The sequence below is a fragment of the Capricornis sumatraensis genome, chromosome 22 (genome assembly GCF_032405125.1).
Source record: "Capricornis sumatraensis isolate serow.1 chromosome 22, serow.2, whole genome shotgun sequence".
In the NCBI taxonomy this organism is placed as follows: domain Eukaryota; kingdom Metazoa; phylum Chordata; class Mammalia; order Artiodactyla; family Bovidae; genus Capricornis; species Capricornis sumatraensis.
This window is the reverse complement of record NC_091090.1, coordinates 11,063,605-11,076,936: the sequence shown is the minus strand read 5'-3', so window position 1 is coordinate 11,076,936 and position 13,332 is coordinate 11,063,605. Positions and strand designations below refer to the sequence as shown.

The 13,332-nt window shown below is 38.8% G+C and overlaps 1 protein-coding gene across 1 annotated transcript in view; it reads left to right on the top strand.

The window, feature by feature from the left end:
* Positions 1–13,332, top strand: part of TINAG (tubulointerstitial nephritis antigen) — a 110,204-nt gene that overhangs the window by 22,812 nt on the left and 74,060 nt on the right. The window contains exon 5 of the mRNA XM_068961073.1: positions 12,522–12,645. Within this exon, the coding sequence (XP_068817174.1) occupies positions 12,522–12,645 (124 nt within the window). The remainder of the gene's footprint in view (positions 1–12,521; positions 12,646–13,332) is intronic.

The window sequence follows — 13,332 nt, the reverse complement described above, 5'->3', positions numbered from 1 at the left end:
TTCATGGACAGAAGAGCCTGGAGGGCTGCAGTCCATGAGGTCTCAAAGAGTCAGATATGACTGAGTGACTAACACAACACACTCTGTATATCTCAGGGAACTCTACTCAATATTCTGTAATAAACTTCATGGAAAAAGGATCTGAAAAAGGATGGATATTTGCATATAGACAAACCGAATCACTTTGCTGTACACCGAAAACAAACACAACATTGAAAGTCAATTATGCTCCAATATAAAATAAAAATTAAATTTGAAAAAGCCCAAACAACAAATGTGCAGGCTGCTAAAGAACTGGCATTTCACTCTGGAATGAAGATGTCAGTTCCTGGCTGTCTGGAAGCTCTTAGCATTTGAGAGCACGCAGTGCTGCTGTTTGCTGTTGGATGAGTTGTAAATCCACAAGTTTCTCATTAAATGTTTAATGTGCTTTGCTTTCGAAAGATGTAATCCCCTGAGTTATTATTCCAATTCACATTCCAGTAGCAGACTCTGCTAAATTATAACTGGTATGTGAAAAGATCATAATAGCTGCCATGGATTGAGTAGTTGTGTGCCAAGCACTCTTATTAGCACTTTCATACATTATCTCATCTAATTCTTGGCTTGATGTAGTGGGTACTGTAATTATCTGTGTTTTAAAGACAAGAACACTGAGAAAGAGAAAGGCTAAGTCACACTGAAGTAGAGAGAAGCCACCTAGAACTATTTACATGGCAGAGCCAGAACTATACTATTGTAATTTTTTCATTCTAGTAGAATTGGTTTACAATGTGTTAGCTTCTGCTGTACGACAACGTGAATCAGCTATATGTGTACATGTATTCTCTCCCTCTTGAGCCTCCCTCCCCTTCCCATCTCACCCCTCTAGGTCATCACAGCACTAGGCAGAGTTCACTGTGTGTACAAGAGGCAGTTTTCCCACTATCTGTTTTATACGTGTTAGTGATTTTATGTCAATGCTAGTCTCTCAGCGCATCTCAGCCCTTCCCACTCGACTGTGTTCACAGTTGCTTCCTCTATGCATTTATCTTTACTCTTGCTCTGCAGATAGGTTCGGCTGCGGCATCTTTCTAGATTCCATAATACATATATTAATAGGCAATATTTTCCTCTTCCGGATTTACTTCACTCTGTATGACAAGCTCTAGTTTCATCCACAACACTACGAATGATCCAGTTTTGTTCCTTTTTATATCTGAGTAATACTCCACTGTACGTATACATGGACCATATCTTCTTATCCATTTATCTGTTGATAGACATCTAAGTTGTTCCGTATCGTGGGCAGAGCCAGGACTTTAAAAGATCTGTCCCCCAAATGGTACTGAGTGTTCCTGTAGAATCAGTTAACTTTGACCCATTCAGGTTCAAAATGGCAAAAATGGCTTTTAATCTTGGAACCAGATATCTTTCTGAAATGATCAGCTTAGATATATTCATAAGCAGCAAATATGATTCATTGACTACACCTACTTCTGCTTCATTGATGGCACTAAAGCCTTTGACTGTGAAAAATTCTTAAAGAGATGGGAATACCAGGTCACCTTGCCTGCCTCCTGAGAAACCTGTATGCAGGTCAAGAAGCAACACTTAGTACCAGACATGGAACAATAGACTGGTTCAATATTGGGAAGGGAGTACATCAAGGCTGTATATTGTCACCCTGTTTATTTAACTTATATGCTGAGTCAGTTCAGTTCAGTTCAGTCACTCAGTCGTGTCTGACTCTTTGGGACCCCATGAATCACAGCACGCCAGGCCTCCCTGTCCATCACCAGCTCCCGGAGTTCACTCAGACTCATGTCCATCGAGTCAGTGATGCCATCCAGCCATCTCATCCTCTGTCGTCCCCTTCTCCTCCTGCCCCCAATCCCTCCCAGCATCAGAGTCTTTTCCAATGAGTCAACTCTTCACATAAGGTGGCCAAAGTACTGGAGTTTCAGCTTTAGCATCATTCCTTCCAAAGAAATCCCAGTGCTGATCTCCTTCAGAATGGACTGGTTGGATCTCCTTGCAGTCCAAGGGACTCTCAAGAGTCTTCTCCAACACATGATGCCAAATGCTGGGCTGGATGAAGCACAAACTGGAATCAAGATTTCCCAGAGAAATATCAATAACCTCTGATATGCAGATGACTCCATCCTTATGGCAGAAAATGAAGAGAGACTAAGGAGCCTCTTGATGAAGGTGAAAGAGAAGAGTGAAAAAGCTGTCTTAAAGTTCAACATTCAGAAAACTAATATCATGGCATCTGGTCCCATCACTTTATGGCAAATAGATGGGGAAAAATGGAAACAGTGACAGACTTAATTTTTGTAGGCTCCAAAATCACTGCAGATGGTGACTACAGGCATGAAATTAAATGATGCTTGTTCCTTGGAAGAAAAGCTATGGCAAACCTAGACAGTGTACTGAAAAGCAGAGATATTATTTTACCTACAAATATCCCTTTAGTTAAAGCTATGATTTTTCCAGTTCACATGTATGCATGTGACAGTTGGACCATAAAGAAGGCTGAAAACCAAAGAATTGATGTTTTTTAACTGTGGCATTGGAGAAGACTCTTGAGAGTCCCTTAGACTTCAAGGAGATAAAGCCAGTCAATCCTAAAGGAAATCAATCCTGAATATTCTTTGGAAGGACTGATGTTGAAACTCCAATACTTTGGTCACTGATGAGAAGAGTCAATTCATTAGAAAAGATCCTGATGCCGGGAAAGATTGAAGGCAGGAGGAGAAGGGGATGGAGAAGGGGATGGCAGAGGACGAGACATTGGGTGGCATCACTGATTCAATGAATATGAGTTTGAGCAAGCTCCAGGAGATGGTGATGGACAGGGATGCTTGGCATGCTGCAGTCCATGGGGCAGCAAAGAGTCAGACACATCTGAGTGACTGAACAGCTACAATAGATATATTTTTGGATTTTTTTCTACAATCAGTAAATTATAACATCTTTAGAGGTTATCATAACTTTGAGTGACTTAATTATATGATCAGTTGTAAAAGAGATACTTTTTCCTGGTTTTTTCTTTTTCATTTTTGTCCTTATCTGGATAAAAAGAGACAGAATTGTTTGGGAAAATAAGAAATTCATCCCCTCAATAAGGGATATTTTTCCCTTGCTTCTAGTGAGGGCCCACTAAGCCAAATACTCATTTAGGTGTCAATATACATTTTCTCTGAATTCTTTCTAACATATCTTATGAAGCTCTATTTTCTTGCAATTTAGAGTATTTTATATTCTAGGGGAAATGAGGTACATTTTTTTCCCAGGTTGCCACAGTTTATAGCATAGAAAAAGGAAATCTAATTCTAAATCACTTATTGGCTCCTGGGGATTTGTTTGCATGAAAGTCACTAAAGTGATATTTAAATGAAAAATGATTAGTGATTTGGGAGAATTTAAATTACCTAGCACTATGAATTAATGTAATAAAGTTGCCAAATAGTTCCAGGAAGGCAATAAGGAAAATCTGGCTGATCTGTAAGGGTTCTGTTGATACAAAGCAAGGAAATAGCTTCCCATTTCTAAGGTATAGTAGCTTGAGGGCTGAAGTCTCTTCAGAAAATTTCTGATTGTTGAAATTGTCCTGGTATCTGGTCAAATACTAGAAAATCAGAAACATAACAAGTACTTCAGTGAATAACATGAGATCAAATGAACTGAGTTAAACTGGTTGCTACAGGAAGAGCTTTAAAAATCGGTTAATGCTTAGCCTGGTGACTACATATAATACAAAATACCCCTAATTATCAAATGGACTCTGAATACAGTAGAAATGAATTGTTTTGTGTGTGTTTGCTTCTGGATAACTCCCCCAACACAAACACACACATTTTTTTAAATACAATTTTAAACATAGGATGGTGTGTTACATACTAACTGTACTAACTGGATAGGCAGTTACCAAGTGTTGGGATGGTTTTTCTGAGAACTCTGCATCACCAGCCCAAGACATGTCCTTTTCCTTGAGTACATTGCCTGAATGAGAACTGAGATTTATCATATTCTTTATCTTGAGTGGGAAAGGTGAACTGTGAGTCATCCCTGGTTCCTGGGAAAGCTCTTGTGTTCTCTAGCTGGCTTCCTGGCTTCATGGCTTGACTGAAGCCATTATTTCCATAATATGTCTTCTGAGCTAAGTTAGAGGCTTATCAACAGGTCTTCTACAGAGAGTTCCATGATCATATAAATATGAAAAAAAAAACTGGCTAATCTATATGAATTCAGTTCAGTTCAGTCACTCAGTCGTGTCCGACTCTTTGCGACCTCATGAATCGCAGCACACCAGGCCTCCCTGTCCATCACCAACTCCCAGAGTATACCCAAATTCATGCCCATCGAGTCAGTAATGCCATCCAGCTATTTCATCCTCTGTTGTCCCCTTCTCCTCCTGCCCCCAATCCCTCCCAGCATCAGAGTTTTTTCCAACGAGTCAACTCTTTGCATGAGGAGGCTGAAGTATTGGAGTTTCAACTTCAGCATCAGTCCTTCCAATGAACACCCAGGACTGATCTCCTTTAGGATGGACTGGTTGGATCTCCTTGCAGTCCAAGGGACTCTCATGAGTCTTCTCCAACACCACAGATCAAAAGCATCAATTCTTCAGCACTCAGCTTTCTTTATAGTCCAACTCTCACATCCATACATGACCACTGGAAAATGACCATACAGGACCATACATGACCATAGCTTTGACTAGACAGACCTTTGTTGGCAAAGTACTGTCTCTGCTTTTGAATATGCTGTCTAGGTTGGTCATAACTTTCCTTCCAAGGAGTAAGCGTCTTTTAATTTCATGGCTGCATCACCATCTGCAGTGATTTTGGAGACCCCCAAAGTATGAATTAAGTCAACCCAAATGAAGTTTTGTAGACTGTGATGTGTAACAATGAGGAATAGAATATATTGATCATGGGAGGTTAGAAAGAGTCTAGCTTAAAGATTTTGGTAGCTCTTCCTGGATGACAGTCCTAAGTGTCAGCAGACAAAAGGAAACAGAAACTGATTGTTTTCCCTGGTACAAGCAGACTGACTGCAGGAAGTGAGGGAGGGGAAGGGTACAGGGCAAGAGGTCCTGCCTCGACCGTGCAGATCCTTGTTTTGTAGAAAGACTCACTTCTATCCGCTTTCGATTTATGTCTAGTGTCAAGTCAAATGACATCGGCTGATCAGCCTTTGCCTAAACTTTTCTTAAAGGTGCTTTCTTGAGATTGTTCAAAATAATGTCTTGATTGGACAACCCTGTTCCAAATTGTTTTCCTCTAAATTAGATTAACCGACAATTTTCTCTCAGCCCATTGGGACTTTGTGTGCTGTCTTGATAAATTCACAGTGGGACTGATGGGGAGCTGGTCTTTGGAAGACCATAGCTCCCTGAAAATTTAAATTCTACCACTTTAGACTTTTTTCTCTTTATGGTAGAAAAACAGGTTAGAAACTATTTAAAACACAGTTAAAACAGGTTAGAAAACACAGAAATTTATTTCAATATTTCTCAACATATGTGCCATTAGCCATCAATCCTGCAAGGTTTGGAATAAAGATGTCCTATCTGTGGTCAAGTGTATTTGTGAAATGGTGTATCTTTCTTCCAAAGACTCACACTATTCATTAATATACTGAAGAGAATTCTGCCTTCATTGACATTTTTTTTTTACCCCATGTTTCCTAAATCATGACATCATAGAACCTTTTCTCCTTTGCTTATAATGATCATTAATATTCCACAGGATTTATATTCCACAGAACACACTTAGGAGATGCTGAAATATTGAAAGAAAAGTGCTGGAGGGAGCAGAAATACATTCAGGGATAAAACAAATGTTTCTTAGTGTCTCAGAAAGAATTCTTATGATTGTAGGCAAAATTGGCATGCAACTGTCCACTGTTAGTGACGGACAGGGAAGCATGGCATGCTTCTGTCCGTGGGGTCACTGAACTGAAAACTGAGGTCCTTTGAAGCCAACAGAAACAACACAGTTGAGGTCTGTTGATAGGGACATGTAGGCAGTGCATTTAGTCACATGGCTGTCTTTCATATGCCCTGGTGGACATGAGCTCTGCATGCTGTGTGTTTGGATCTTATTTAGTCTGGCTTAAATGTTTATAGCAGAGGTACCCAGCTCACAGGCCTGTGAGAAGTCCATGAAATGATGAATAATAAGTACTTACCACACAGTTATAATAGATTGAGCATAATCTATTATGCTCAATAATAGTTGAGCATAACAGAAATGTTATTATATAATATATAAATTTATTCTTTCTTCCTTGCATTAACCTTGGGAGAATAGCAGATTTCTGAAACAGGTAAATTCTGTAAGAGCTAAATAATGAAAGGCTTCATTATTTACAGCATTTTATTTCATAAATAGAGTGTTCTGGATTTATTGGCCCTGATGGACTTTATGTATTTCTGGTGAACCTGAAAATTTACTCTGCTCCTAAATCAAATCAAATCAAATCATGTCAAGTCTAATCTAATCAAATGAACAGCTCTGTACCTGATTGTTTTTCAGGCATCAAGTTGAAGTGCATTGAATTTGAGAGAGAACTTTAAGAGGCTTCCCTGAGTTATACTCTATTATAAATATTGCAAATATTTTGAATAAAAGATACTGTTTTCAAACAGAGATGGGGGAAGTCAGAGTTCATTTTTCTACTTGGCTTAGTCAAAAAATATAATTTTAATAGCTTTGTTATTCATTCCCTGGAAGAACAATGAAGTTAACTAAGTTATCACAAGTAAGACTCACCTCTTAGGTGGAGCTATTTGGAAACTATTAAAACACTAATAAAGCTGGTATGACATTTATAGTAGTAGCTTTGGCCACCTCATGTGAAGAGTTGACTCATTGGAAGAGACTCTGATGCTAGGAGGGATTGGGGGCAAGAGGAGAAGGGGACGACAGAGGATGAGATGGCTGGATGATATCACCAACTTGATGGATGTGAGTCTGAGTGAACTCTGGAAGTTGGTGATGGACAGGGAGGCCTGGCGTGCTGTGATTCATGCGGTCGCAAAGAGTTGGACACGACTGAGCAACTGAACTGAACTGAGTCGAAGGAGTTCATATGCCACAACTCAGACCCGATGCAGCCAAATAAATAAGCAATAATAAACATTTAAAGCCTGTAACTTTACCACATTATATGGTATCAGGTTGATGTATGTAAACATGTTCTAAATTTGGGGGATAACCTCACTGCTTACTAGTACATCTTTTCTCAGACACTCAATACGCATGATATTAGTGTGTCTAAGTTGGCATCACTAACAAATAAAAAATATCATCTTTTTCTTTTGATTGTTGGAAGTTAAAGTAAAATAACATTTTATATATTATACAACTTTTAAAACCACTGATCATTGAAGTGAGAAAGGAAAATTTACTTCATTACCTGGATCGTCATTATCTAGATAAAACATAGTATGTGATTGACTAAATCTATTTCTCTAGGAGGCAGTTGTTTTTTATTTTCTGAGGTGTATTTTAGTGTTGGTAAATACTGAGCGATGAGAGGTACCTTTGGGAAATATCAGAGTGACTGTTCCCAAGGCCCTTTTTACCCGTCATTAGTCTTTGTGTCCAGTTCTTTGCGACCCCATGAACTGCAAACACGCCAAGCTTCACTCTCCTTCACACTCTCCCAGAGCTTGCTCAAATTCATGTTCATTGAATAGGTGATGCGATCCAAACCTCTCATCCTTTGTTGCCCACTTCTCCTGCCCTCAATCTTTCCCAGCATCAGGGTCTTTTCTAGTGAGTCAGCTCTTCACAACAGGGGGCCAAAGTATTGGAGCTTCAGCTTCAGCATCAATCCTTCCAATGTATATTCAGGGTTGATTTCCTTTAGGATTGACTGGTTTGATCTCCTTGTTGTCCAAGGGACTCTCAAGAGTCTTTTCTAGCACCGCAGTTCGAAAACATCAATTGTTCGGCACTCAGCCTTCTTTATGGTCCAACTTTCCCATCCTTACATGACTACTGGAAAAACCATAGCTTTGACTATACAGCCCTTTGTCAGCAAAGTGATGTCTCTGCTTTTTAATAGGCTGTCTAGGTTTGTCATAGCATACAGTAGGTGTAAATGACGTGGCAGAAGAACATGACAGGCAGATGTCATGGTGGACTTTAAGTGCACACTTCCCTCAGTTCATCCCAGCATCTCCTTCACTCTGTGGGTGAAGAACCAGGGGCAGAACTGGATGTGTCTGAAACAAGCGTTTTGAAATTCAAAGAGCATCAAGCATTTCCTTATGTTTCCTCCAGGCTCTCTTTTTTCTTTCTCTCTCTCCTCAAAACAGAATCGCAAACCCTTCAGCAAACTTGAGGAAATTCACACTGTCCTCACTCCTTATTCAGCTGAATTTGTGGCAGAATGAATGTGTTATCAGTCTGCTCCTGAGTTTTTAGTGTATTTTCTTTACTAGTCGAAGCCTGATGCGTAGCACTGTGATGTAATTGAATCAACATCATGGGGCTGAATTGATCACCACAGGACATATCTTTGAGAGAGAAATGTGAAAATTTACTTTTCCCCTTTTCTGGGAACAAAAATTGGGGGCTGTTAAAAAGTAGATTCCTGAGGTGATACCTGAGGTGATTCCTGAGGTGTGCTTATATAATAGATACCTGCTCTTTGGCTGTTGCCGAAATATGGCCTCTGTTCACTGGTGCTGAATAGAAACTCAGAGAGAGAGTTTTGTGTGAGACAGAAAAGAATAACTTTATTGCTTTGCCAGGCAAGAGGGCACAGCGGGCTAGCGCCCTCAAGACTGTGTTTCTGACCTGGAGAGGGTAGTGAGTTTTACAGCAACAGGTCGAAGAGGGCATCGTGAGCTTGTGGACGTTCTTCTGACCGGTTGGTGGTGAGGCAAGTGGGAGTCCACATCATTAACCTTCTGGTTGGAAGCGGTCTGGGATCTAAGTCCTTGCGGCAGCATATAGTTAACTTCTCCCACCTGGTGGGGGTTTCAGTGTCTGCAAAAGAGCTTGAAACAGCTCAAAATGTGACCTGAATATTTATCTAGAGTCCTTGAGGAATAACTAAAGGAGGCCTTGGACTTTGTTTCACGGCTAAAGTATTATTCTTTTGTCTTGCTTCACTGTTTTCCTTTCTTTTTGCATTTTCTCATTCCTTTAATTAAACTCATTCTTTAACTAAGTTTCTAAAGACATGGTGAAGGAAATGGCAACCCATTCCAGTATTCTTGCCTGGAGAATCCCATGGACAGAGGAGCCTGGTGGGCTACAGTCTATGGGGTCACAAGAGCCGCACACGACTGAGTGCCTTTCACCTCACTTCTGAAGACAAAAGGCAGGCGGAGGACACGGGTGGTGGTCTGTCCCCAGATGGTTTTTTAGGCTCCTTCTGGGCTACATGGACTCCCCAAGTTAGAAACTACCTAATCTACATGATGATTCTTCCCAAAGTGAGTTCCATGAAACACTAGTCCTCTGATCTACTTCACAGCAAAAACGATGTTAAATCAAATGAAATAGAGTAGAATACGTTGCATTGGGTCACGCATATTGAGAATCACAAATATTATTTTTGTTTCTTCCAGCCTCTCAGCACTTAGGTAGTTTATAAAAAAATATTGCAGTGAGGACAAAAAAGACTATTTATTTAATTTTTAAAGCTGGTGTTTCTTAGAACTGTTTGATTAATCAGCTGCTCCTCTTGTAATTATCTATTACAATTTCTCAGAACTAGTGTTCTGAGAAAGTCATCTTAAGAGAGAGCGGCTCATCAATTTCCAGAGGCACATTTTCTTTATTATCACACCTCTGAAGCTGGGATGCTTCTTACATTGGACAATGCCCTGGGTTCAAGCAAAAAAAAAAAAAAGATAAAAGGATAAATAAAAGGGTAAAATTCCATGGGACAGAACTTAGTAATGTGGCCACACCTGGGAGCCAGGGGAGACCAAGAAATATAGTCATTTTTCTGAGCCTGCAGGTACTGAACTAAAATTGCTATCACTAAACCTTATAAATGGAAGGAAAGCCTACTCAAAGCAGGAGCCCTGAGGAGCTAGCACCATCTGCCATAGTGTGGGCACTGATTAATGATATTTACAAGAAACTAGTTCCGTGTAAAAACCAAAGCTGGCCAAGTAACAAAACAAAACTCTTTCAGATTTCAGGCATGAAGGCAAATATTATTGAAGATGAAAAATTCATTTTGCCATTAGCACCTTCTCCAATATTAAGAAGCTTAGAAGAAATTTCGTGGTATGCATGGCCCCTGAACTTGGTCAGAAGAGAATAATATTTTCTGTTGACTTCTTGGGTCACTCATTATCCACATTTAAGTGGGAGTAAGTGCAACTAGGGGGTGAAGGGGTGATTCACCAAGTGGATACTGTGCAGACATGGGCTCTTAGTAACACTGTCCAAAATGTCCAGAATTTGATTAGTTAGTTCTCAATCTGCTTTGTGACTGGGTTTCCATTACTTTTAGAGATTTTGATTCTATTAAATGCAACAATTATTGTAAAATATTCTCCAGCATTCACCAATGCTTTTAATTCTTACATTTATTCACAGGATATTTAATCTCTAATCAAAATTGAAATATTAAGGTGGGAGACTGTTCAAGTTTGTCTAATCTTAATCTGGAAACAGAATGTGGCTGAAATTTTTCACCATTACAATGAAAGTAAAATGCCATCTGTAATAGTGTAAAACTTTTTAAAATTAAAATTTTGCCTCTTTAGGTCACTGTCACTTTGGAATTTCTGTCTCTGTCAGCTGATCCTCTTGACTCTTTTACTTTATTAAGTTATTCTTTGACCAAAGGAAAAAAAATCATTTAATGAAGTCAGACTTCATTACCAACTCCTAAAAGCTGTTATTCTGTGGTGTTTACTTTTCTTTATTAGCTCTCGAAAACATTCTTACTTTATAGAGGAATGCAATAATCATGGAGTAATGAGATGTAAAATTTGCCCTGTGTTTATTATATCAGATTGTCTGGTATCGTAAAGTAAATAAAATTTCAAGGTAACACACGCTTCTTGGGTCTCAAGTCCTATGGGCTTATTTTAAAGAAAAGCAATATTAAATAATTGGTAAAAAGTCTTGTAAGATCTGACAGGTGAGCTTCATGAACTGATCTGACTTAGTGATAAATACTGTAAATATGTTTTCAATAAATATGGTATTTTGCCTATTGTTTCTCTATCACCTTTTCTGATGGAGAAGGATTATACATTAATATACTTTTATTTTTAAACAGTAAATCATAAAAAATAAATAAATGCTATTATTATAACAATGTGCCTGTGGGGAGGAAATGATTTTCTTAAAATTGTGCAATCTATCAGATAGATGTGTATTTCTTCATTATTATCAGATATTCACTGCATACCTCCCATGTACAAAGTTCTCTGGCCAACTTTGGAACTGCTGCTGCTGCTGCTGCTAAGTCACTTCAGTCGTGTCCGACTCTGTGCGACCCCATAGATGGCAGCCCACCAGGCTCCCCTGTCCCTGGGATTCTCCAGGCAAGAACACTGGAGTTGGGTTGCCATTTCCTTCTCCAATGCATGAAAGTGAAAAGTGAAAGTGAATTTGCTCAGTCCTGTCCGACTCTTAGTGACCCCATGGACCGCAGCCCACCAGGCTCCTCCATCCATGGGATTTTCCAGACAAGAGTACTGGAGTGGGGTGCCATTGCCTTCTCCGAACTTTGGAAAGTGGATGTCAAATTCTGAATAGCTCAACCCTGCAAAAATGTGTTATACCTTTATTACTTCCACAGAGCAGAAGGGAAATAGCCCAGCTCCACTTTTAAATTAGAATTCTAAAGTGATAAATTGCAATAACAATGATAATCTAGCTTTTTCTGGAACATGGGGCAGCTTAATATTATAAATTCCTAAAAGCACACTGATTAACCAATAATGAAGGTATGAGTAATGTATAAGGTAGGTGTATTTCTGTCCCAGGTAGAAAGACTTTGAGACCGTGTCTATGTCTCTGAAATGACCTACTCAGAGAAGCAAATTTATTCTGCTCCAACTCCAAGATTCTGCAGTGTGGCCAATCTGATGACATAAGAATCAAAAACAACCCAGATTTCTAGGATTTCTATGGCACTGCTCTTCGAGTTTTCACACAGACACTCTACCACAATCTACTCGAGAATGTGACACTTTTATCCCATCACCTAAATAGCAGCATTTTTAGTAAGGAAACTCAGGATATTCAAGATAACAAAAACAGTGGCCAAAATTATTGCATTATATAGTAACCGAGAAAACACATTCTATGTATTCTTTCAATTTTGTACTATGTTATGATTCCCCACATTGAATTGCTATTTTTAAACATAGAGTGAAATAGACATGTTACATAGATAATACATTTAAGAAATGTCATTCAGAACAGCTGAATGTACAAAATAGAAAAAACTTTATAACAGGGCATGGGGATTTCTTATAATGGTTATTGGGATAAATTGGAAAAACTCTGACACATTTGCTTCTTTTTCTTCTTTAGGCTTCTTTAGCTGAAACGACTGATCTTCCAGAATTCTTTATTGCATCTTACAAATGGCCTGGATGGACCCATGGCCCTTTGGATCAAAAAAATTGTGCTGCATCCTGGGCTTTTTCCACTGCAAGTAATAAAGTCATTTTAATTACTTCCTTACAAATTCTCCCTTTTACTCTAGACCCTGGGATAGTAATTAAAAGGGTTTTTAATTTAGGACATTTAAATATTATCACTTGGTCAATAAAATAAAATCTTACTTTGACCAGAGAAAGCAGCCTGAAGATTAAATAAAAATCCATTTTTACTCTGAAATTGGTCTTTATCATCACAGACTAATTTTAAATAGAGAGTAGATCAAAAGAGCAACAGAGAAAAGTTGCCAAAATTTGTTTGTTCTTTGAGAGTTAAGGGCAGATCATAAGAAAAGTATAAGATTCCTTTTTACTCATAGTACCATCTGCAATCCTAATAAGTATGTTATACACACAAATAATTCTTATAGTCTCTTCTCTTGATTAGATCTGCAGAAATATATTTAATTATGAAATTAATATATTTGATGTAGAGACTTCAGAACTTAGTGATAATGGATTAATGGATAATGGATTTCATTTTAGATAAAATCAGTTTTGTAGATTCTGACTCTACAGTGATACAACTGATCTTCTTACAGAGTAGTTGCCAAATTACTTCAAAAGTGTAAGGAGGGACTTTCCTGGTTGCTCAGTGGTTAAGACTTTGCCTTCCAGTGAAAAGGGTGTGGGTTTGATCCTTAGTGGGAGAGCTAAGATCCAGCATGTCTTTTGGCCAAAAT